The 25,457-nt window shown below is 44.3% G+C and overlaps 1 protein-coding gene across 5 annotated transcripts in view; it reads right to left on the bottom strand.

Annotated features, from left to right (window-relative positions):
- Nucleotides 1–25,457, bottom strand: part of CAST (calpastatin) — a 116,610-nt gene that overhangs the window by 5,653 nt on the left and 85,500 nt on the right. For all 5 annotated transcript variants that reach the window (XM_084627971.1, XM_084627973.1, XM_084627972.1 and 2 more), the window contains 11 exons: nt 25,174–25,275; nt 23,588–23,689; nt 18,160–18,243; nt 17,349–17,396; nt 17,063–17,155; nt 16,455–16,556; nt 13,951–14,052; nt 5,201–5,293; nt 4,245–4,298; nt 3,419–3,508; nt 169–258 (listed from right to left, as the gene is read on the bottom strand). In XM_084627971.1, coding sequence (XP_084484097.1) covers nt 169–258; nt 3,419–3,508; nt 4,245–4,298; nt 5,201–5,293; nt 13,951–14,052; nt 16,455–16,556; nt 17,063–17,155; nt 17,349–17,396; nt 18,160–18,243; nt 23,588–23,689; nt 25,174–25,275 — 960 coding nt within the window. The remainder of the gene's footprint in view (nt 1–168; nt 259–3,418; nt 3,509–4,244; nt 4,299–5,200; nt 5,294–13,950; nt 14,053–16,454; nt 16,557–17,062; nt 17,156–17,348; nt 17,397–18,159; nt 18,244–23,587; nt 23,690–25,173; nt 25,276–25,457) is intronic.

The raw sequence follows: 25,457 nt of genomic DNA, 5'->3' as shown, positions 1-25,457 counted from the left end.
GCCACTCCCTTTCATACATACAAAAGTGGGTCAAACAGAACCTATTATTTGAGAACACTTTCCCCAAACGCTAATGTCCAAATAAAATGGTTCCAGATTCAAGTTTCCCATCTCCACACTCATATTGTTCAACAATCCAGTCCTATTCATATTAGGACTTGGTTCTACCTTTTTAGGATCTTCAGGTTTTCCACCATCCTTTGTGGCTGGTTTTGTGGTGGCAGCTTCCTTTCCACTTTTGTCCTCTAATCCTGACACCTGTCATCAGAAACAAATTCACTTTCAAACAAAGAAAAAGAAGAGTTACCATCTTCCAGAATCAAATAGAATCTAGAATATTTGGGCTACATCCCTGTCTAAGTACTGAGAAGCCCTGTGGTCTGGCAGCAGAAAGGGCAGAGATAATGAAGCTGATCGTCTGGTGGCCTATTGTACTGGCTACGTGGCCAGATTCCATCTTCAGTACAAAGCAGGTGCACTGCACCTGAGAATCTGCCCTTCACTCCACAGACAGACAAACTATATTTTTATGGGACTTGAACCATTTATTTAGACATCATATCTTTAGATGCCTTACTGAAGATGTACGGTTCATGTTGTGTGTGCATGCTGAGGAAGAAAGGGTTTTGGAAAGATAAAGAAATAAGTTACTCTCATTTAGTTTTGTTGATTACTCAAGCAAAGAGTTTCTTTCTAGGATTAGGCTAACACTTGAATCAGATACAGTGTGAGAAAGGGTCAGGTTAAGGAAAAGGTTACATGGGTCAGGGTACAGAGTCATAAAAATCGGTGCCAACAACGGCTAAGAGATCTGAGACAAGTCCAGAGAACAGCCCCAAACAACCACTCTTCTTGTCCTAGTGGAAAAAAATAAGTTTATTTGGAGGAGATGAACAGGATGCATTGTCAAGCAGTGAATGAGAACTAATAAATTAGTATTTACAGTTCAGGAATATATTTTATTTAATGTACTTAGCAAAGGTTGAACTCATGTAACAAAGGGAATTTTGTTGTTTATTCTCCTATCAATGCTGGGGAGTCCTGAGAAAAGTTCTCCATCACTGGAAAGAGAGATGTAGTTAAACCTTGTCGCTGTCTCCACCCCGAAGCCAGGAGGCGACCAGGCAGCTTCCTATTGTTCTGCTTTAGTCAGAGGGCCTCTCTGGAAACAGAATCACCTCCCTTTTTGGGAACTGTATCCTGCAGTTTAATAGGGCATTTCTTACTGGCAGCATGGAACAAACAAGAAATCACATGACAGAATCACAGAAAATGTTTGAAATGGGACATTACTGGTATGTGTCTCTCAGTAATTGGGTGTTTTACGTCTTAACCTTGAGAAAACCAGATAACTCACAGGGGTCGCTTGTGAACTGGCTCAGTTTCCAAGGAGGCCAGTAGAAGTTGCTGTGCTGGGCAGGAAAATTCATTTTTGACTGCTGGGAGGCCAGGCTGAGTCCAGACTCTCAGGTGGTCAAAATCCCAACCATATTTGCCTCTTCCCAGTTGAGAGTCCCCATTCCTCTCCCACACTGTGCTCCTAAAGTGACACCCTCCACTGCTGCCAGTTCCCAATTTGACCCCGAGGCTGGAAACAAGCAGGGGAAGTGGATCACATGGTGGCCAGGAGTGAGGCAGGGAAGAACTGGCATGGAGACAGTGCTGTGACTGTGGGAAGCCGGTGGAGAACGAAGGCTCTTCACCCACTCAGGTGATGCGATTTCTTCTGTCTGTGGGTGAGGGAGCTAGGGGTGGTTATTTGCAAATCGGAGCAAAGAAATTGATATAGGGGTTGACTAAATGAAGCCTAATTTAGCCAGCAGTGAGCAGTTCTAGAAAATCTAACAACACAGTTTGTGAAACTTAGCACTTAATATCCCCCAATCACCCCAGTGTGTTCTGGTCACGTCAAATGAGCTATTTAGAATGGATCCATTTTTCCAATGATACAAAAGGCCATGAGAGTGCTGTTTTGCTGGCTCAGCCCAAGTGGATTGAGGGGGACAGCAAGCATGAAGGAAGTTTGACATTCACAGTGCTTTTCTCCAATTCCAGATTTAGTCGCATATCAGCTCCCTCATCTCCCTCTATATTCTCCAGAGCAGCAGCATCCATTCCCAAAGATTTATCTATGGCACCATCTCTATGCTGCTGACTCCCAAACGTACCTCCCTACCACCCGCCTTTCCCATTCTGTGCAGTCTCACATCTCCACCTGCATCTTTGACCTTTCCAAGTGAATGTCCTACCACAGTCTCATACTCAATATGATACAAATTGACCTGTTCATTTTTCATCCCAAATCCTCTTCTTGCTTCTTCATCCCTGCTGTCAACTCCCTTATCCTCCCCAACAAATGGGCTGGCAATGTTGACGTTGTATTTGAATTCTCTCTCTCCCCTGCTCCCTCACACATCCAAGCTCTCTTCAGACTCTGTCAAGTCTGCCCTTCTATTAATACTTCTACAACACCTTCACTTTCCTCTTTGTTCCAACCTACCCCTAAGCCTTGGTCATTCTTGCAGTAATAAAGTCAAGATTTCTTCTCTCTGCCTCCCCGTTTCCTCTTGCCCCGCCCCAGTCTATACAAATGCTGCTACTGAAATCCACCTTCCTCTCTTGTTGCTCTGAAAATTATTTCAATAGGATTTTTGTCTTCATAGAATAGAATCATAGAATATCAGGGCTGCAAGGAACCTCAGGAGGACATCTAGTCCAACCCCCTGCTCAAAGCAGGGCCAATCCCCAATTTTTGCCCCAGATCCCTAAATGGCCCCCTCAAGGATTGAACTCACAACCCTGGGTTTAGCAGGCCAATGCTCAAACCACTGAGCTATCCCTCCCTCCTATCCTTCACTGTCAAGGCCACACCCAACTCCAGCCCTACTTATATATCTACTCTTATTTCCTCCTGATCTTCATCCAAGGAAGAAAACTGAAAAAACTGGGATCCCCTGGATAAGAACATAAGAATGACCATACCCATGGTCTAGCCCAGTATCCTTTCATATGACAATGGCCAGTGCCAGATTCTTCAGAGGGAAGGAACAGCACAAGGCAATTATGAAGTGATTTATTCCCCGTCATCCAGTCCTAGCTTCTGGCAGTCAGAGGTTTAGGGATACCCAGAGCATGGGGTTGCATCCCTGACAATCTTGGCTAATAGCCAATGATTTTATGAATTTATTGAGTTATTTTTTGAACCCAGTTAATTCTCACCCTTCTTCTAAAAGTATGTCAGACCAACAATGAAGCCTTGATAGTGTCCCTTTAAGTTACCCTCTCAAATGCTCTTATACGGGAGAGTGTAAGTCTAAACACAAACAGAGCCAAAACAAAGAAACGTAATGCAAACCTATGCCTGTGGCAGTCCTGCAAATACACTATTTTGCAAATCCTTTGGGAGAAAATGTCCTACCTTTGAGTCTTGTGGTGTGGCAGGAGTTTTTGCACAATTATCAAAGTCCCCTGATAGAGCAGCAATAGCTGCAGAGTTATCTGTAGGCTTCTGCAATAGAAACTATCATCAGTCATAAAGCATAGAATGCAAAAGGAGTCACAGATTGGACTCTAAAATGATCAACTAAAGCAAAAGACCAACCAACCAAAAAAAAAAAAATCCTTAGCACTTACGCCCAATCCATAAAGCTGTTCAGACAGCATAGTTCTGTTCCCAGTGTAGATACAGCTCCTTGAAATCACACGGCTGAAATTTTTAAAAATTGACTCCCAAATCCATATTTAAGGACCTAACCCAGTTTCTTCATTTTCAAAAAATGCTACTATTTTGAAATCAATAAGAGCTATTAATGCTCAGCACTTTTTGAAAGTGAGGCTACTTATTTAGGTTCTTAAATACTCTTTTAAGAACTCATTTTTGAAAATCTTGGTCCCCATGTTCTTATTACAGGTGAAGCTGGTAGGTCTGCCTACTTTTGATTGCCAGACTGCACATGCAGCCTTAATACTGGCATTTCTGAACTTTTCAGTACTTGACTTTACAAACTTAACATTCTTTTAATGTAGTTTTGTATGTGTAATATCTACATTATAAGAGTTGCCCATTTGAAAGTATTTACTCTCACTTAAATAAGCACAATATTTCGACATCTATTCAACAGCATTTTTGAGAATTTGCAATATACAGTGCTATTGAATCAAAGACAACATTGCTTAGAACACCATTCGATTCAAAGCACAGTCAGGAAGGGATCAGTGCAGAATAAACCTGTAATGACTTTTACCTTTGGTTCTTTGGGTTTCACATCCTCCTTTGCTGTTGGCTTTACTGGTTTACCCTTAAAAAGCAGATAGGATGAAATGGTTGCATTTATTATATAACCCTTAGTTTGAGCTGATGAATCAAACTGAAAGTAAAATAGGCTCTTACATTCTTCACTTGACAGTATTAGTTACTAGTCACAGTAATTTTATTTATGATGCTTTACTGTCCTATCTACTTCATAATCCATTTATTATACCTACACGGCCTCCTTCAACAGATTCTTGTGATCTCATGTTTTTCCCCTGCTTTAATGTCCCCCTGAAGACACTGCATCTCCCCTGTATCCTTCCAGTTGAAGAGAATTGGTTGGGATACACTTTGTCTGGCTCCAATTTGTTGAGCAAGATCTTTCACTCCCTTGGCATGGCAGTGATTCAGTAAAATGAGTGACAGCTTCACAAGACTTTATTCTTACAGGTTCCACAAAAACAACAGTATTTATGTAATGTTTTTCGTCCACGGATCTTACAATACTTTACTAAGATGAGAAGGGAATAATAGTCACAATGATTTTAAGGCCTAAGTTTTCAAGAGTGTCCACTACTTTTGTGTGCCTTGTTTTTGGGTGCTCAACTTGAGACACCTTGGGCCTGATTTTCAGCCAGGTGGATCCCAGTACTTCCTGGCTGCATTGATCACTGATGGCTAGTTGAAGTGGCTTAACCATTCTGATTTTGATCAATGTAAAAGGAACAGTCCATTTTCTTTGTATCAGACACATAATGGTTTGGGGATTTATTCTCCCATCTTTGTTGTGGGGATTTATATAGGTAATGCCAATAGATATGAGTCACTCATGTAACTCCAATGGTTGCTCACACAACTCTACTGATGGGAAAACTGACTTGTTGCACTGTGTTAAGATGACTGAACTTAAATTCAGAATGCAGCCACTGAGGTACTTGGTCTGTTTACCTGCTCATCTGAATCCAGAATATGCCTGTAATCAGGAGGGATTGTATCATCTCTGTCCCCAAGTTTTTCGTGGTGTTCAGATTTAGCACGTTCCTAAGAATATGAAATAAACAACACTTACTGATCTCCTCCATTGGAATGATGGGGTCTAGTAAGAGTAATCTGTAATTTATTGCTTCTGTAATTGCATATCATACAATAGGTGACCCAAACTAACAGATATGCTAGGATGACTTTATTAAACAGAGAATTATTTGAGTGGGATGTCTTATAAAAGTACTTTTTTAGATAAACATTCTAGGAGAACAAACAACATTTTTATACACTAGAGTTGAGGCATCAGTGGAAATGTGTATACATTTGTTTAACCATGAACCCTGCATTGTGGGTATAAAGCTTGAAAAATTGTTGCCTCTCAACAGATATACCATTTTAATATGTTAAAAATCCCAAAATGACAACAGATACTATTTTCTTCAAATACATTTTCAGTTCTGCTTCTCAGCAAGATAACAACTCAACTGCTTACTAAGTGTTCAACACAGTATGCCACCACATTAGAACTCATCCACCTACTGCACTGGTTCAAACACAAGGTTAACATTCTTATAATGCCATTGCTTTGTGTTGCAGCTCCTCAGCCATGCTCAGAATGTAAAATGCAAGGTTCTTGTCAGCCAAATATCACAATTAAATGTCAGTGGTCTGTGTCTCTTATTAGTTAGGAAACAGTCAGTCAGAATTAGCTGCAGCCAGAGATGGTTTTAAACATAAATATGATTAAGATGAAGATGATTAAGATCACTATTTCTGAATGCAATATGAAAGAGGGAAGCATTCATTCTGCAATCAAATCTGTATGTTTTTGTTTAGGCTGCTTTATGTGGTATTTGATTAGATATATGTATATTCTTCAGCACATATTAAAAAATAACTAGCCATTTACAGTCAAAAAAAGGCAGTTACCTTTTTCCGTAACTGGTGTTCTTCGAGAGGTGTTGCTCACGTCCATTCAGCTTAGGTGTGTGTGTGTACTTGCCACATGCACCAGTGCTGGAAGTTTTTCCCCTCCACAGTATCCGTAAGGGACGGACTCTGGTGACCCCTGGAGTGGTGCGCACATTCCACAGTATAAGGGGAGCCAACGGCTCCACTTACCCTCTGTTCCTTCTTGCTGGAAATGCCAACAGCGGGGAAGGAGGGCAGGTTGTGGAATGGACATGAGCAACACGTCTCGAAGAACACCATTTATGGAAAAGGTAACTGTATTTTCTTCTTCGAGTGCTTGTTCATGTCCATTTCAACGTAGGTGACTCCCAACGTGACTCCCAAGCGGTACCCCAGGAGGTGGGTAGGAGTTCACAGATGTATAGATTGCAACATAGCTCCACTGAACCCAGCATCATCCTTGGCCTGCTGAGGGATGGCAAAGTGGGCTGTGAACGTGTGTACCAAGGACCACATCGTGGCTCGACAGATGTCCTGGGTTGGGAAATGTGCCAGGAAGGCCACCAAAGATGTCCGCGCTCTGGTCGAGTAGGTTCTGACGATCGGCGGCAGAGGGACTCCCACTAACTCATAGCAGGTCCGAATGCAAGAGGTGATCCAGTTAGAAATACAGATCCTATCAGCTGTAGAGATGAAAAGCTGAGTCGACTTACAGAAAGGCTTTGTCTGATCTAGGTAGAAAGCCAGGGCCCTTCTTACGTCCAAAGCGTGAACGCGCCTCTCTTCACTACTCTCCTGGGGCTTAGGGCAAAAGACTGGAAGGAAGATGTCCTGGCTCATGTGAAAAGTAGACACCACCTTGGGAAGGAAAGCTGGGTGGGGCCAGAGCTGGACCTTGTCCTTATAGAAGGCCATGTATAGACTTACAGAAAGGCTTTGAGCAGGGAGTTGGACTAGATGACCTTCTGGGGTCCCTTCCAACCCTGATATTCTATGATTCTATGTACTGTGATTCTGAGGTCAGGGCTCGCAGCTTGGAGACTCACCTTGCTGATGTCACCACCACCAGGAAAGCTACCTTCCATGATAGGTGAGACAGTGAGCACGAGGCCAAAGGCTCAAAAGGCAGACCCATGAGCCTGCACAGAACCAAGCTGAGACCCCACTGAGGGGCCGGGGATCGAACTTCAGGAAAAAGCCTTCGAGGCCTCTGAGGAACCTGCCAGTCATGTCATGGGAGAACACAGTCTGCCCCTTGATTGGTGATGAAAGGCAGAAATGGCTGCCAAATGCACCCTGATAGAGGAGTGCGCCAGTCCTTGGTTCCTCAAATGAAGCAGGTAGTCTAAGATCGACTGCACTGAAGAATGCGAAGGGGAGATGCCCTGTTTGACCGCCCAGCAAGAGAATCTCATCTACTTTGCCAGTCGAGGGCTTTCTACTCTTGAGGAGGATCTTCTGGACTCCTTCCGAACAGGCCCATTCCTCAGTGTTTAGCCACGCAACATCCACGCCATGAGATGGAGTGACGTGAGGTTGGGGTGCAAGAGTTGACCGTGATCCTGTGACAGCAGATCTGGTCGGTTTGGCAGGGACCAGGGAGGGATCATTGACAAGCTTGATAGCATCCTGAACCAGTGCTGGCGAGGCCATGCCAGGGCGATTATGATAACCTGTGCCTTGTCCCTCTTGATTTTGGCTACGACCTTACTGATGAGCGGAATCAGAGAGAACACGTACATCAAGCTTCCTGTCCAGAGCAGGAGGAAGGCGTTGGAGAGGGAGCCCTTGCCCAGACCCCATCTGGAGCAAAACCTGTGGCACCCCTTGTTCTTCCTGGTGGCAAACAAATCCACTTGGGGAGTTCCCCACCTCTGGAAGATCATGCCGGCTACGACTGAGTGGAGCATCCACTCATGGTGAGAGGAGAAGTCCCTGCTTAGGTGATTTGCTAGCGTGTTCTTGGCACCTGGTAGGTGACACACTTCTAGATGGATTCTGTGGTCGATGCAGAAGTCCCAGAGACGGAGTGCTTCTTGGCAAAGGGCCGAGGATTGTGCACCCACTTGTCTGTTGATGTAGAACATCGAGGCTGTCTTGTCCGTGAGAACTCTGACCACTCTGCCTGACAGGTGAGGGAGGAAGACTGCGCATGCTCTGCACGCCGCCCTGAGCTCTTTGACGTTTATGTTTAGCATCGACTCCTCTGGGGACGACATACCTTGGGTCTGGAGGGTGCCGAGGTGCGCCCCCCATCCGACGTTTCTGAAACCAACTCGACTTCGTGAGGGGTGCTGTCGATGGGGACTCCTACCAGGACTTTTCCGGGGTCGGTCCACGATTGCAGCGAGGTAAGTACAGTAAAGACCTTTTCCAGGTGGTCCCTGGACTGGGAGTAGACCGTAGCCAGCCATAGCTGCAGGGGTCGCATCCAGAGCCTGGTGTGGCACACCACATATGCACACACTGCCATGTGACCTAGTATGCAGAGGGAAACGTGGAGACTTCCGCAATGAGGTCCACCAGTGCCCTGAATCTCTCCAGCAGCAGGAACGCCCTGGTGCAGGTCAAGTTGAGCACTGCTCCAATGGACTCTATCCTCTGTGCCGGAACTAACGTGGATTTTTTGTTGTTTACAAACAGGCTGAGGCAAAGGCAGGTGGCTAACAGCATTGTAACATGCCCTTTGGACCTGGAGCTGCCCTTGACTAGCCAGTCATTGAGGTATGGGTAGATCTGGATACCCCCATGTCGCAGGTAAGCAGCCACCACCGACATGTACTTGGTAAATACCTTCAGTGCTGTTGCTAGGCCAAATGGGAGGACCACAAACTGACAGTGGTTGGGACCTACCATAAACCGGAGGAAGCATCTGTGTCCCTCGAAGATGGTGATGTGGAAGTACGCAACTTTCAGATCGAGGGTGGTGTACCAGTCTCCCAGATCCAAGGAGGGGATGATGGAGGCCGGGAGACCATGCAGAACTTCAGCTTCACTAGGAAGTGGTTCAAGTTCCGCAGGTCCAGTATAGGTCGCAGACTGCCCTTGGCCTTTGGGATTAAAAAGTAACAGGAATAGAACCCCTTGTTCCTGCACTCTGGAGGCACAGCATCCACCACACCTAGCTGCAGTAACCCCTGTACCTCCTGCACGAGGAGACTCTTGTGAGAAGGGTCCCTGAAGAGGGACGGGGAGGGAGCGTGGGATGGTGGGGTAGAAAGCAACTGAAGGGTGTAACCCCATGCCACCATATTGAGGACCCATAGGTCTGATGTTCTAGATGCCCACACAGGAAGGAAAGGAGAAAGACGGTGGGCAAAAAATAGGGGAGGGAGGATCCTGGGAACAGTCCAGTAGGTCGCCGTTGGGAGTACCCTCAAAATGAGCACTTGCCCGCCTGCTTATTGCGGGTCAAGCTCGACTGAGAAGCCTGCGAAGGCTGTTTGCTAGGACGCTGCTTATAGCCTCTGGATTTCTTATGGGGAGGCTCCTGGTGAGGGTGGCTCCCCTGGCCCTGAGCCTGCTGCAGCTTATACTGCTTGCGGGCAGGGCTAGGAACATACAGGCCCAGTGTTTTAAGGGTTGTGTGGGAGACCTTTAGGCTGTAGAGCTTATGGTCCATCTGTTCCACAAACAGGGCTTGCTCATCGAAGAGAAGGTCTTGCATCGACTGCTGAGCCTCTGTGGACAAGCTTTCAGCGCTTTATAGCTTGTCACTTTATTACAAGCACTACAAATAGCTGTTCAGCGCATGGTGACGGCCGAGGCTATGGTTCAGCCGGCAGTGTCCGCCGCATCTGACGATGCCTGGAGTGTCGCCCTGACCACAGTCATGCCCTCCTCCAAGGAGGTCCTTCTTAGAAGCCTTAGGAAGAGAGCCCTCGAACTTGGCCATGGCATGACACATGTTAAAATCATAGCGTCCCAGGAGGGCTTGATGGTTGACCACCCTTGACTGGAGACTAGAAGATGAATAAACCTTATGCCCAAATTAGTCTAGTCTCTTGGAGTCTTTGTTCCTAGGGGTAGCCCCAAGTTGACCTTGTTGCTCCCTGTGGTTAACAGCTTCTACCACTAGGGAGTTGGGAGCAGGGTGGATGTACAGGTACTCGTGGCCTTTGGATGGCACAAAGTACTTGCACTCAGTCCTCTTGGAGATGGGTGGCAGGGAGGAGGGATTAATGACCACAGAGCATTAATGAACTTAGAGACCCCAGCATGAAAGGGCAGCGCCACCCTGGTCAGTGCTGTGGAGCAGAGCACATCAAAGAGAGAGTCCAAAGGTGCCTCTAGCTCCTCTGCCTGAAGACCCAGGTTGGCAGCAACCCTCTTCAGTAGTTCTTGGTGCACTTTAGCGTCATCCGGAGAAACTGGGGGAGGGGGGTCTCGCTATACACTTGTCTGGTGATAACGAGGAAGATGCTGGTGCTGTAGGGTCCTCCACAACCATTGGTGGTCCAGTGGCTTGTTCCCTCTTTGACCTGCGGGGTCCTCGCACCCGAAGCTGGTCTCTCTGACACTCCAGAAACCGAGCGGGCAGCCTGGGAAGGCTGGGTGAACCCACATGGGTTCCAGGGGTACTATGGCACTAGCCACTGTGCCTGACGCCGTGGGGCCAGTTTCAGTGCTGACAGCATACCCGGTACTGGAGCTTGACCCACCGTCAGGGAACCTCGCTCTGAACCGAGGCTGGATCCTGAGCAGTCACTCCCAGGTGACCAGGACAGAGCAAACCGGTAGCTCTGTCCCAACCGGTGCCGGTCACTCCGCCTAGAGTCCGATCTGGAACGGGGTCTTAGGACGCTCAACGGATCCATGACGGCTTGGAGCCAGTGATCTATGTCTCACACTTGATGAGCGGTACCGGAATGAGGAGAGGGACCAGGAGTCGGAACGGGCCTGATGCTGGGAAGCGCCCACACGCAGCGATGCCCTCCCAGGGGATTGCTGACGGTCTGAGGAATGGTAACGTCGATCCCTCAACGGGTCCATGGAGAGGTACCGCAGTCTTGGAAATACTGGGTGCCGGGACCAGAACTCCTGCCGGGGGGTGCATGCCTCCAAAGGTCTGTGCCCAGTAGCCGGCGAGCTGCACCTAGAGCCTCTCTGCCAGTGCCCAAATGGGGCTGCGCTGCATCTGCCTATCTCGGACAGATGCGTGGTGGCTACGGGAGGGCAAGCGCTGGCAGGATGTCCCCTGCAACAGTGCCACTGAGGTGGAGACCAAAGCAGTCTGAACGCAGGTTTACCCCGTGACTGGGGAACTGCAGGAGCCGTGTAGGCGGCACTGGGAGGGACATGATCCCTTGTGCCATCTGCAGGGCCTCTTCACATTGGTGAAGAGTTGCCTGGCACGGGACCTTGCTCACACCCAGTTTTATCCTTTCCCTTGCAGGAGGTTGGAGACCAGCCTCGCCCCACCTTCTTCAGCTTCTTGGTCGGAACCACGAATGGGGACCAGTGCCGGCCAGCGGAGGGTCCCCATGGGGCCGGGGTGAGGGCCAACTCCACAAGGAGTGCTCTTAAATGAATATAGTGCTCCTTCTTAGTCCTTGGCTTGAAGGACTTGCAAATTTTGCACTTCTCACTAATGTGCCCTTCGTCCAAGCAACACAGACAACTGCTGTGTGAATCACTAACAGGCATGGGACTCTTGCAGTGACTGCAGGGCTTAAAGCCTGGGGACCAGGGCATGCCCCATCCGAGGCAAAGTCCCATTCGGGGCCTATGAAGTCTCGAACTATAGCTAAGCGATTTATAAACACTAACAGAAAATTATATGCACTACAATACAAGAAATAACTAGTTTGTACGAACGAGCAGCAACAGCACTAGCTGAAGCAGCAACAGTTCCAGCATTGTCACTAAGGGTGGGGGGCACCAGCGGTGCCCTATATACTGCAGCACATGTGCGCCACTCCAGGGGGCACCGGAGCTGATCCCCTATAGATACTGCTGAGGGAAAAAGCTTCTGGCACCAGTGCATGTGGTGAACACACACACCTAAGCTGAATGGACATGAGCAAGCACTCGAAGAAGAATTTAGAGAATTCTCTTTTTTACTGGAAAACAAAGCATCATAATTTGTTATAAACATTTTCTGTGTTAAAAAAAAAAAAAAAAGGTATAGCAGTTAACATGTGTGTACTGTACTGTGATGCAGAGATACCAAGTTTTGGGCTTGATGATTAACACATGCAATTTATCTCCAGCCCAGGGCTCATGCTGTCACTTGCCAACATTCAAAATATAATTAATCTATTACATCAATTCTTAGTTTGTTGGACACCCTTTGGGGCAATTTATTGCAGGATATTTAATATCACTGTATACAGTACTTTCTTTACAAAATTATTTAAAAATTAGAGACCAAATTCTGAACTTATTTTTAACCTGTACAATCTTACTGGTGTCAGTGGCATTCCAGTGAGTGTATAATTTGGTCTTGTCTAATGTGTCAAAAACACTAATTGTTTTGAGCTGCTAAGAGGGAAAGCTAAGACTTTAAGCCAGGGCTCCTTCAAAATGTTGACATTCTGAATTAAAGGCTACAGGAGGTAGAGAACAGAACTGAAGATACCAGAGAGGAACTGATTAACATACAACCTAATTGGCCAAGAATATCAGGAACTGCAACATCCTGAAAAATCTGGGAGTTTAGGCTGATAGCTGCAGAGCAGCAGTTTTCAAACTTTTTGAGCTGAGCCCCCGCTTTGAGTTGCATCACCCCAAACCAGACAAAAAGAGGTGAGTTAGGGGGTGGAAGGGGCACTCCCTCCCCAAGTCCCGCTGACCTGAAGCCCAAGCCATCTGGTGTCATCACTAACTCCCCTGAGTGTTCCTGTGCACCCCACTATGGGGGTGCGCCCCACTAAGGGGGCATGCCCCACAGTTTTAAAACCTCTGCTGTAGAGTGTGCAAACATATGGACAAAGTCAGTTTGGCAACTTCTTAGGCTGCTAAAGGTTATAAACTTTGCAGCAAAAAAATAAAATAAAAAAAAACTGTACCATGGGCCTACTTCTTCCCCAGTGAAATCAATGGCAAATCTTTCATTGACTTCAGTGTTTCAGGTTTGGGCCTTTAATCCCTGCAGTTGGGAGCAGAATTTTCCACTATTTTCTACTAATAACCTTTAGCCAACCAAAGAAATGGCAGGAAGAGCATTGTAGAATACAACACTCTATATCTAAAGAGTTGGTACAATGTAAAGTCTCAACAAGTGTATGTGCGGGTAGGCTTGAGCACACACATCTGAAAAGAAACCCCAGTAGAACATGAATTTCAAGAATATTATTAACACTCTATTAGTTTACTCTGTGATGTGTAATGTGATAAAACTCAATTTAACAACAGGTGATCTAAGTCATTTAAGAAATGAAGATTAGAGAAGAATCTGAAATTTAATCACAGAAATGATTGCACAGGTACTGGGATTAAAAACTTTTGATTTTTTTCTACAACATACTTCAGTTTCTAATTGTTTTCAATTGTCTGGGATGGCATCAAGTAATTATGTATTCATCACAGAACTTAAAAAGAATCTGAACATGACTACCCTGGTATTTAAATCTTTTAGATTGAAAATATGAAATGAACTGGTTAATTAAGCATGTAACTTCTTCAATAAAAACTGCATAAATTAAGCATAGCATACAGGCATGCTTTATCTTCACTAAAATTATTCTTGTGCTTGAAAATGATGTACCATGTTCTATTCTATGTAAAATAAATACATTAAAAATAGACAAGGCAGATGTTCCCTTTCTTTTTGGTGGTACAAGTTGAGAATATTTTACTACCTTTACTTTATCCACAACTGGTTTGTTTTCATCAGGATCAGGTTCTCTTTGTCCCAGTGAAGCAGACAGAAGGTCTAGGGCATTGTCTTGCTCTTTCCCACCCTAGCAAAATGTAAATATATTCAAGAAAACATATGTCACAAAAAAAATCTTCATTTAAACAAGGTATAATAAACACTAACTAACTTTATCCAACACAAAGTCTACTCTGCCTTTGAAATACCATAAATAAAACTAATTGCAATGTAGTGACAACAATTGGAAAATTATTGGCTGTTCAGAGTGAAGGGAAAAGATCACTTAGAATAGGCAAGCGGAGTAGAGATTTCTTTGGCATTCTTCTGCTACAAGCAAACCAATTCTAATTTAGGAAAATGTCTACACTAGAAACAGTTTTAAAATGGATCATCTTAACAAACATGCTACCTCATTCTGCCAATGGTACGACTACACACCAATAAAAAACCTGCAGCACCGAGGCTCAGGCTCAGGCTGCGGGGCTAAAGGTGTAGTGCAGTGTAGGTATTCAGGTCACAAGGAGTGGGGGAGGGAGGGTCTCAGACTCTGGCTGGAGCCCAACCCCAAACGTTTACACTGCATTTTTCAGCCCAAGACCTACGAGCCCAAGTCAGGGGACCCAGGCCATCCACATTTGTGCTCCAGGTCTTTCACTGCTGTGTAGTCGTACCATTGGCAGAATGAGGTAGTAAATGTTTGTTAAGATGATCCATTTTAAAACTGTTTCTAGTGTAGATGTTTTCCTACATTGGAATTGGTTTGCTTGTAGCAGAAGAATGCCAAAAGCAGGGCTGGCTCCAGGATTTTGGCCACCTCAAGCAAAAACATTTTTGGCCACCCACGCTTTTTTTTCGTGCCTCCTCACCCCGTCCCTTCCCAACCCTTTCCCCAAATCCCCAGCCCCGCCCCCTCCCCCTTGCTTCCTGCGGCTGTCCCCACCCCGCAACCCCTCGCCTTAGCTCAGCTCCGCTCCGCCTGCTCCCCTGAACACGCCGCCGCTCCGCTTCTCTCCCCTCCCTCTCAGGCGAGGGAGAGGCAGTGAGTTCAGGGGAGCAGGCAGAGCGGAGGTGAGCGAGGATGTGGGGGGGAGCGCAGGAAGTAACGGGGGGGGGGAGGAACCACTCCCCACCCCAGCTCACCTCCGCTCCACCACCACCGCTTCCCCTGAGTGCGCCGCCGCTCGGCTTCTCCTCCCTCCCTCCCAGGCTTGCCACGTGAAACCTGGGGCGGGGGGGGAGAAGCGGAGTGGCGGTGGCGCGCTCAGGGGAGCATGTGGAGGGGAGGCGAGCTGGGGCAGCGGGGGCACATTTCTAGGGGCGGCATTCCGGCGCTGGCCATGCCGCCCCTAGAAATGTGCCACCCCAAGCACCTGCTTGTTTTGCTGGTGCCTAGAGCCGGCCCTGGCCAAAAGGTAGCTGCTAAGCAAGTGCCAGTTGCCCAAGTTAAAATTCCCTGGCTGTATAATGTTTCCATTAACATTTGAAAGGTTTTTTCCTTCCAGAAAGTGCTGTCTTTTGCTTATACGCTTAGGTTTTACCTACTGAAAACTTTAGCTTCTCCAGTTAAATTTCTTTTCTTAACAAAATGTGAGCCACAGGAGTTTCTCCAATGAACAGAAGTGGGAGCTTTCACTACATCAGCCAAGGAAGGAGTTGGGGATATGTAAGAGCACTGCTTACCTTAGCCAAGGAAAGCCAAGCAGCACACTTCCCCCATTAACCCTTACTTTTCCTGCTGTTCCTGTAGAAGTGCTTGGTCACGATGACACTATACTATTCTACTTTTACTTGCATTTTTTGCCTCAACCCGGCCTGCAGAGGTCTCACAAAAATCACAGAACCACATGGCCCTGCAAAGGTACACCATGGGGATCTAGCCTGTATTTTTATTTAGCTGACCAAACACAGGGTTAAATTCTGGCAGACATAAGAGGGGAAAAAAGTGTAACAGGCGCCAAAATTGCACACATACACACTGCAAAAAACTAATATGAATGTATGCTTCTATTCTGGCCAAGACCAGTCCCCCTCACAGATCAATTATAAAAATTTATTCCAACTCAGAGCTGAAAGGGGGCTATTCATACAGACTGTTGCTGGGTCTTGCGTGAACATGTCCACATACAAAATCACAGCCCACAACTCCTAGGCCACATCTTGTTATGCCTTCCATGTTTCTGGAGGAACCAGAAAAGGGATGGACAACTTACAGCCTTCATTCCTGGTGCTAGCCAGGAGGTTTCTGGAATGGGCATATATGTAACATAAGCAAAAATCTGGGCCACAGTGCAAAACTGTATACAAAATGCAGAAGCCTAGAATTCTTTTCCAGAGAAAAATCTATCTTCTTAATAGCCAGTTTCAATAGTAAAGGATTCAACTTTACAACAAGCTCCACCATTAAGAACTACTCTAAAGAGATCTCCTGCTTCCTTCCTCTAACAGGTTTTAGTATGAACATCATCATCAACAATGCATGCTGCTTACTGGGGTAGCAGCTGGAGGAGCTGCTGAGTGCACTGCAGAAGCTGTAGTGGAGGCAACAACTTCTTCAGAGGCAGCTGGAGAAGATTTAACAGCTGTGGATTTCTAAAATAAAAAACATTGTTACCAGTGTATATAATACTATGAACATACATAGGAAATCCCCAGTTTATGGGACGCACAACTGTTTTATTTTCATCCTGTACCGTGCTCATCTGGGATTTGACTCTTCTAACATACTGTATCTATTTCAGACTAATTTAATCCCCAGCCCCCACCCACATTAGAGGGTATAACAGTTCTCGAGAAGTCATTTAAACTTGTTTCTTCTACATTCCATACCTCAGAGATTTCAATGGGTCTAGGAATTCACCCCATGTGTCTAAATCCCCTAGATTGCTTTGAAAAGTCTCAATGATTGCGTGTTACCTATGCAATCAACTGTTAAATTAGACACAACAATAAAACACACCCGATTTTTCATCATTTAAGACAGCCTGGGCCTGTTTTTTTCCTTCTACTTTACTATAAAAATAATGGAAAATCTAGTTGTTTAAATAACTTGAATATAAAACAGAATAATACAGATTAAGTAAATTCCGAGATCTTACGTTAGGTGTAGCTAGTGGTGCAGACTGTAATGTTGCTGGGGAACTGGCAAATCCCTCTGACAAAGCATCCAAGAGCTCACTTTCACTCATGGGCTACAATTAAAAAGAAGTGACACCAGGTTTTTTATCCTTTTTGTTTGAAATCTGTTGATTGCTCTGATTATACTGCATAATTTAGAGAGTCAGAATACGGCTAAAAGCTTAGAGAATAGGAAATCTTTTCCTTCTCTGTTTAATGAACAACAAACGGAAAACTGAAAGACTTTCTGAATATTTACTCACTGACCTGGGGTTTTTCTTTAGATTTTGGCAAGAGTGGTTTTCCATCTTTATCCTACAGAGAAAACACGATTTAACAAAGTAGTTCTCTATGACCACGAAACACAAGTCTTTTGGTAAAAGTGGTTAAAAATACACAAAATGTTATTACACTGCCTCTCTTCCCTTCCCTCCCCCCCATTTTTTTTTTTTTTTTAAATAAAAACAGCCATTGGTTAGGCTTTTGGCATAAATAGAGTTTCAGGAATTTAAAATATAGTTCTGCTCTGAAAGAGACTCCAAAAATGTCACTGTGAGCTTCCATGCTTGCTGTCTCTCCACTGCCATATCAAATATGCTCAGTTTGCAAATGAAAGCCTAACTTGTAGCCCTGCATAATCACTCCAGAATTTAGGGTCAAGAGGGGAATTTCCTTCTAACACATCAGTATCAGCAACAAAGGGTTCTGCAGGCCTCAGTTATGCCTGTACAACCCTACTACCATCCGATTATGCCCTTGGTGACATTTGCAAAAATCCCATCAGCTTCACTGGGTAACAGCGACTAACTGGAATTTAATAATTATTCTTTAGAAGCACAAATAGTAAATAATCCAATTCACCCCTCTCAGCCTGAATTATTCACATTTGGGTGCATAAAGCTAAACCACCTCTACCCGTATTTAGATATCTAAATAAAAGTTGCCTAGTATTCAGATATGTTGATGAACCACAAATTACAATGAAGTCAATCATTATGTATTACTGTAGTGCCTGAAGCAACATCCAAGCATGAGGAAAGGAGTGCAAAGAATACAGGAACATATTAAAAGGAATTACCTTTGCCTCTATTAATCTGTACTCAGGAGGGATTGTTTCTTCATCTTCACCCAGTTTTTCTCGTTCTTCTTGTTTGGCTTTATCCTAAGGGGAAAAACAAAGGTGGAACATCTCTCACCAGAAATGTCACGAGGCCTTAGGTACTGCATGTGAGCAAGTTTTTGACTCTCTTTCAGTACAGCACCATTGGAGGCAGATGTTCCCTTGCAAATGCAGTTTAATTATCAGGCAAAATCTCATGCTTTCTTCTGATGAGCCTTAAATCTGACTCGCCACTCACTACTTCAATATAAAATGAGGAGTAATTCCATTCATTTTAATAGCATTATATTTGGTATAAAACTGATAAAAGTAAATATGAGAGTAAGTAAGTATAAACCAACAACAATAAAAACACCCATGGGCCTGGATTCTGTTCTCTGTATGAAACACACTGACAGCTCCCCGATCCAGGGCTGCAAGGTAAGGCTGCACAGGGGCAGGATTAGGCCTAGGGAAGCAGGGATTGGGAAGGTAGCTGGGGCAGAAGGCAGCAGAGCCAACTTTCTGCTGCCCGAGGCTTCCCATGAGCCAGGGTAATTCTCCACCAGCTATCTTTGGCTGCTTTAAGTAACACCTGACCCAGAGGTCATAAGATTTTACAGGTTTTTAAGGTTGACAGAAAAATTGTGAAGATGTCCAACATTTCATAAAACAGAGTGAAAGATCCTTCTAATAATATATTGAACCCTGTTGTTTCAATCATAGCACACCTTTACAAACAAATGTAGCTATACATTTCATTTCTTCCTTTGTCTTTATGTTCAAAAGAAGGAGGAAAAATGTATTTAAATAATAAACCAGCACAATAACTAAAGTTTGGTTCCTTTTAAGGGACTAATTGATTTTTTTGTTGTTGCTATTTTTAATACACACTTTACTTCTACTTTAGCTTAGTTTTTAAGACACTAAACAATGCATTTTCCAGGAACTGCGTGAACGTAGAAAGGATACTGTGTTACCAAATACTTCATTCTTAAGGTATGTATGCATGCTAAAATGAATAAAAAAAAAATCACTTATAAATCACTCTGCACTAATTTATTATAATAATTTTGTGAAACTACCTCCAAGTAGCACCCTGGAACCAGCATATTCACCATTATGATATGTTTTGTACAAGTATGCCTTGTGAGGTATCATTTTAAAAGTCTTAATCTGTTAAACATTTATATCATGTTGAATTGTATGTACTATCATTGTATGTGAAGTTAGGAAGTATTGCTCTATGTGCTACTGAAATATGTTTCAGAGTAGCAGCCGTGTTGGTCTGTATTCACAAAAAGAAAAGGAGTACTTGTGGCACCTTAGAGACTAACCAATTTATTTGAGCATAAGCTTTTGTGAGCTACAGCTCACGGCATCCGATGAAGTGAGCTGTAGCTCACGAAAGCTTATGTGCAAATAAATTGGTTAGTCTCTAAGGTGCCACAAGTACTCCTTTTCTTTTTGAAATATGTTGTGAGGTTGGGAAATGCCCACAGCCAGCCTTTCAGTTGCAACAAAGGAGGTCAGACAGGTGTTGATGGCCCATCAAAAAGAATCCACTCTCCCGGGGACTCTTCAGAGAAGGCAAGTACACATGGCGGACTAACCCACATCACAGCAAGGATCTTTCTAGCAGCTGAAAGAAAGTATAAAAGAGGGGCAGTGACATCATCATAATGAAAGAAATACCAAACCATGATCTTGTCCTGGTTATGGGAGATTTTAATTCCCAGATCAGAAATGAAAGAAGAGGTTGGAAAACCATCATCGGCCCACATACAACTGGAACGACAACAGACAATGGCACAAGACTTCTTGAATTTTGTGCCGAAAACAATCTTAGCATCTGCAATTCTTTCTTCCAACATAAAAACATACCCAAAAAGACATGGATTTCACCAAATGGCCATACACAAAACGAGATTGACTGTATCTGTGTTAGTCAGAGGTGGAAAACTTCAGTGTTAGACACAAGTAGAAGAGCAGATATAGGGAGTGATCACTATTTGCTGAAAGCAAACATCAAATTGAAGTTTAAAGCGCTTAAAAAGAAAGAACACAGACCCAGATTATTTAATACACAGAAACTAAATGATTGCAGGATACGAAAAGAGTACCAGATAGAGGTCAAAAATAGGTTTGAGGCCCTTAAAGATCTTGAAGAAAACAAAGTGGAAAAATACTGGGGACTTTTCAAAACAGCTATACTAGAAGCAGCTGAAAAGATAATTGGTAGAAAGAGAGGAAGCAATAAAGAAAAGTGGATCTCAGAAGAAACATGGAAAATTATAGACAAAAGAAGAAAATAAAAGGCTCTAGTACTACAACAGGTGACTGAAGAAACAAAACAAAACCACAGGAATCTTGACAAAGCAGTAAAGAAACAATGCAAAAAAGATAAGCGAAATTGGATAGAAAATAAGGCTAGTGAAGCTGAAGAAGCAGGGGAAAGAAATGATACAAGAACAGACTACACGATCCTGAAACAGCGAACACAATATGGATCAAAATTCAGAAGTGTCCCAGTGAAAGGGAAACAAGGAGAAATTTTGAAACACAGGAGCAACAAGAAAATAGATGGATGGAACACTTCGAAGAAGTGCTAAACTAACCAGAACAAATTACAAAACTGGAATTTAACCATGATAAACCATTAGACCTAGATATAGATGTATCTGAGGTAAATATCCAAGTAGTAAAAAAAAAAAAAAAAAAAAAATTGCAGAAGCTGAAAAACAACAAAGCACCTGGGTTTAGACAGTATTCATCCTGAGATGCTTAAAAATGGAGGTGAAGACATGGAATCAGTCATCTGTTCACTGTGCAACAAAATATGGAGGGAGGAGAAGGTGCCGGACGAATGGACCGTCAGTATCATAATCAAGTTACCAAAGAAAGGTGATCTAAACAATTGCTTAGATTGGAGGGGAGTAACACTTCTATCTGTCAAAGGTAAAGTATTAGCAGCAGTCCTTCTGAACAGAATGAAAGGAAAGATGGATACCATCCTACGTGAACAACAATCTGGATTTAGACAAGGGAGATCGTGCACAGACACTATTTTCACCATGAGACGGATTATTGAGAACACAATTGCAGTCTTGTCATCAATTTTGTGGACTTTCAAGACATTTGATAGTGTAAACCAGGGATCGGCAACTTTTGGCGAGCGGCCTGCCAGGGAAAGCCCGAGGCGGGCCGGGCCGGTTTGTTTACCTGCTGTGTCCGCAGGTTCAGCCGATCGCAGCTCCCACTGGCCGTGGTTTACCGCTCCATGGCAATGGGGGCTGCGGGCAGCGGCACAGGCCGAGGGCTGTGCTGGCTGCCCTTCCTGCAGCCCCCTTTGGTCTGAGATGGCAAACCACGGCCAGTGAGAGCTGCGATCAGCTGAACCTGCGAACATGGTAGGTAAACAAACCACCCCAGCCCACCAGGAGCTTTCTCTGGCGTGCCAAAGGTTGCCGATGCCTGCTGTAAACAGAGAAACAACATGGAAAATTGTGGAACAATATGGAATTCTAACAAAATTAACTAACATTATGAAGGCATTCTATGCCAACTCAAAATGCTGCATTAAAATGGAAGATGGATTGAGCAAGCCATTCGGCATCAAGACAGCCAAAAGGCAGGGGCGAATCCTGTCTTTTTTTATGTTTATGCTAGTCATCAACTATGGATTAAAACTCTGCAATAGTGATACATATGGCCTAAAATGGAACAATTCAAGGCTATTTGATCTAGACTTTGCTGACGACATCGCTCTTATCAATGAGGATGCCAACAGTGAAATGACGTGAAACCTGACTTCATGTGTTCAATGCACAAACCAAGTAAACGAAGTAATGGAGAAGATAGGTTTGAGATACAATGCAAAGAAATGTAAAGGCATGTTAATGGGGAATATAGAGACTGAACTCAGAACTGAAGAAGAGAAACGGGAGAAAGCGGTATCTTGTAAGTACCATCAGCCAAGATGGTACTAGTTCCAAGGAAATAAGAAGAAGAATCGGGAAGGCAAACACTGCATTTGGAAGACTCAAAAACATCTGGCAACTCAAAAACATCTCTCTCAAGACAAAACTGAACAAGTACAAAGCAATTGTTATGGTCAGCAGTGAGACATGGCAACTTACCAAGAAAGAGAGACAAAAGCTGGATGCATTTCATCACCAATGTCTGAGAAGAATATTGGGAATAACATACAGAGATAGGAAGACGAATGAAGAAGTCAGAAAAACGACTGGACAAGGCACCCTCTCACAAATAATCTACAAAAGAAGACATCAGTGGTTGGGACATGTGCTGAGAATGGAAAAAGAATGCTTACCAAATACCGCCCTTGAATGGAAGCCAGAAAATGCAAGAAGAAAGAGAGGAAGACCACAAATAACATGGAAACGAACAGTTCTGAACGACATCAAGCACCTCAACATGAAATGGGAAGATTTGCAGAGAAGGGCAGTTGACAGGCAAGGATGGAAAATGTGTTAGCCCAATATGCAGCAAAGCACAGGATGGACTAAGGTAAGGACATCATCACTTGGCCTCTTTCACCCCACATCTCAACACCTGAAAGTTCATCTGGAAGACACTGACTTTGAACTAGGGAGACTGGACCCTCTTTCAGCCTGGGACCAGTCTGTGTACTGAGGAACTGTAAGCTGCTTGTGCTATCTAGGGTCGGAGATGGATTCAGACCTTGCTTAGTCTGTTTAAATTAGAATTAAGACTGAAAATTTAGTTTTATTTCTTAGGTAACCAACTTTGATCTCTATGCCTGCTACTTATAATCACTTAATATCTATCTTTCTGTAGTTAATATATCTGTTTTATATTTTACCTAAAACTGTGGTTTTGGTTCAAATACTTGGGGAATCTCAGCTCAGGTTACAAAGGCTGGTGCTTGTCCACTTTCCTATGAAGATGTGGTGAACTTAATGAGTTTGCACTGTCCAAGGGACCCTTGAGCAGTGCAAGACAGTATACTTTTGGGGTGTAAGGCTCCAAAACTGGAGGGAATTGGCTGAAGCCTCTCTATTGATGGTTCATTAGTGGCTGGGAGATCATTCATGTAACACAGTTGGGCATGTCTCTGCCTGTGGATGGCTGTGTAAGTGCAGTGGCTGTCAGAGACTTGTTGCTGAACATCAGCACCACAGTGTGACAGACAGCCCTTGATGGGTTTGGAAGTCTCAGCAGTCCCACAGTCCAGGTTGCACCCCAAGGATCTCTTCACAAGTTTCTAAACTGAATTCCCTCTATTGGTTTAAACGGGAAGTTCCGCTTAAAAATAGATGGCAAAATATGGCCCACTGTACATGGTTTAGTCTAAGCTAATACAACATAACTCAGGATAACTACTTTTACAAAGTGTTTTTTGAAGGCCTGGCTATTTTAATACCTTCACTTTATCCACCGCAGACTTGTTTTCTTCTGGGTCAGGCTCTCTCTTTCCTAGACTACCACACAAGGCATCCACTGCCTCATCTGATGCATGTCCAGCCTGCAAAAGCATTAGATGTTATTAGACACATCTGCAGTTTTATTGATGTCAAGCTGTTTTTGAAGAAACATATTCAGAATTTCTAACCGCAGATTATAAACATAATTTTATTTCGAAAGCAACATATATGCAAAACTCAAGAAGATACAACTATCCATACTAATAAACTCAGTAATTATAAATAGGGCCCTACCAAATTCATGGCCATGAAAAAACGCATCATGGACCGTGAAATCTGGTCTCCCTGTGAAATCTGGCTATTATAGGAGGGTCCCGGGATTGCCACTCTTACTTCTGTGCTGCCTTCAGAGCTGGGCAGGCAGAGAGCAGCAGCTTCTGGCCAGGTGCCAGCTCTGATGGCAGCACCACCACCAGCAGCAGCGCAAAAGCAAGGATGGCATGGTATGGGGGGAGGTCATCACTTCTGGGCTGGCCTTACGGGTGGGTGATCGTCCAGGGCACCATGGTCGAGGGGGGCGGGGGGGGCACTGTGCTTACAAATCCCACCACATACAGACAGCCCAAGGCCCCTTTAGCCCCCAAGCACTGGTTCCAGAGCCGGGGACGGGTTGAGGCACCCCAGTTGGGGAGACTGCTATTGTGTGCTGGGCTCTAGTTACTAGTCCCGACCCAGCTGGGACTTCCTCTTCCTCTGCACAGGCCGCTCCCAGGGCCGGGTCAGACCCACCTCTGGGAACCTCCCCCAGTTGCAGGAAGCTCCACGGCTGGCCAGAAGCAGCGCAGAAGTAAGGATGGCAATACTGCAACCCCCTACAGTAGTCTTGCAACCCCCATCCCCGATTTGGGTTGGGACCCCTATGGTTACAATACCGTGAAATTTCAAATTTAAATATCTGAAACCATGAAATTTAACAGTTTAAAAATCCTATGAACGTGAAATTTACCAAAATGGACCATGAATTTGGTATGGCTCTAATAATAAATTGCCTTTCCCCCTAAAGTGTGCCACTGCAGCACAGATCCTCTAGGACTTTGGCAGAGTGTTCTCCAGGTAGACATGATTAACAGCTAGACAATTCCACAAGTTTAGATTTATATACGCCATGACCGCAGAGGGAGGGAGGTCTGCCAGTAATACAGTCTTCCCAAATACATAGGAGGGCAGTTGGTTTGTTCATAAAATGTTTTATTAAAGTTTATGTTTACTGCCAATAAAAAGATCATAAACAGAATCATCTTAAAAAGAATTTAGGAAAGCATTTGAAGCACATACCCTCACGCATAGTAAAATTATTGTCTGTTTCAAGAAAAAATGCCAGAGGGCATCACAAGAGTTCAAATCATAGATGTCTCTTAGGAAATTCAATCTGTATCATACAGTTAAGCCATGAAGAGATTATTCTGAAGTGCTTGGCTGTAAAGTCTGCAATAGTATCCCACAAAGCCATACTTTTCTAACTTTTCACAAACCAGCTTCGAGCTTTTACTTTAGCACCAATTCCGACTCTCTACAGGTTACTCACTGAAGAAGTAGCTGATGAAGCCAACGATTGCACAGTAGATACTGCAGCAGAAGAGACAACTTCCTCTGCAGGAGCCTTTGCAGATGCAGTAACTGCAGGTTTCTGAAAGAAACAAATGCAGTGAACTTTATTAATCCACTGAAGCACAAAGCAATGAAAATCAGAAAAAGAACATGGAGATATAAACCTTTTAACAGAATGCAACAGAAAACAGCTCTTGCAAGGCTGTTTGAATAAAAGTGAGTGTAAAATACTAAAATAAATAAATGAATATTTTTTTAAAA

This window comes from Lepidochelys olivacea, assembly GCF_965140295.1.
Source record: "Lepidochelys olivacea isolate rLepOli2 genome assembly, chromosome: 5".
NCBI classification, from domain to species: domain Eukaryota; kingdom Metazoa; phylum Chordata; order Testudines; family Cheloniidae; genus Lepidochelys; species Lepidochelys olivacea.
Note: the sequence above shows the minus strand (reverse complement) of the source record. Positions and strands in the feature narration are given on the sequence as shown.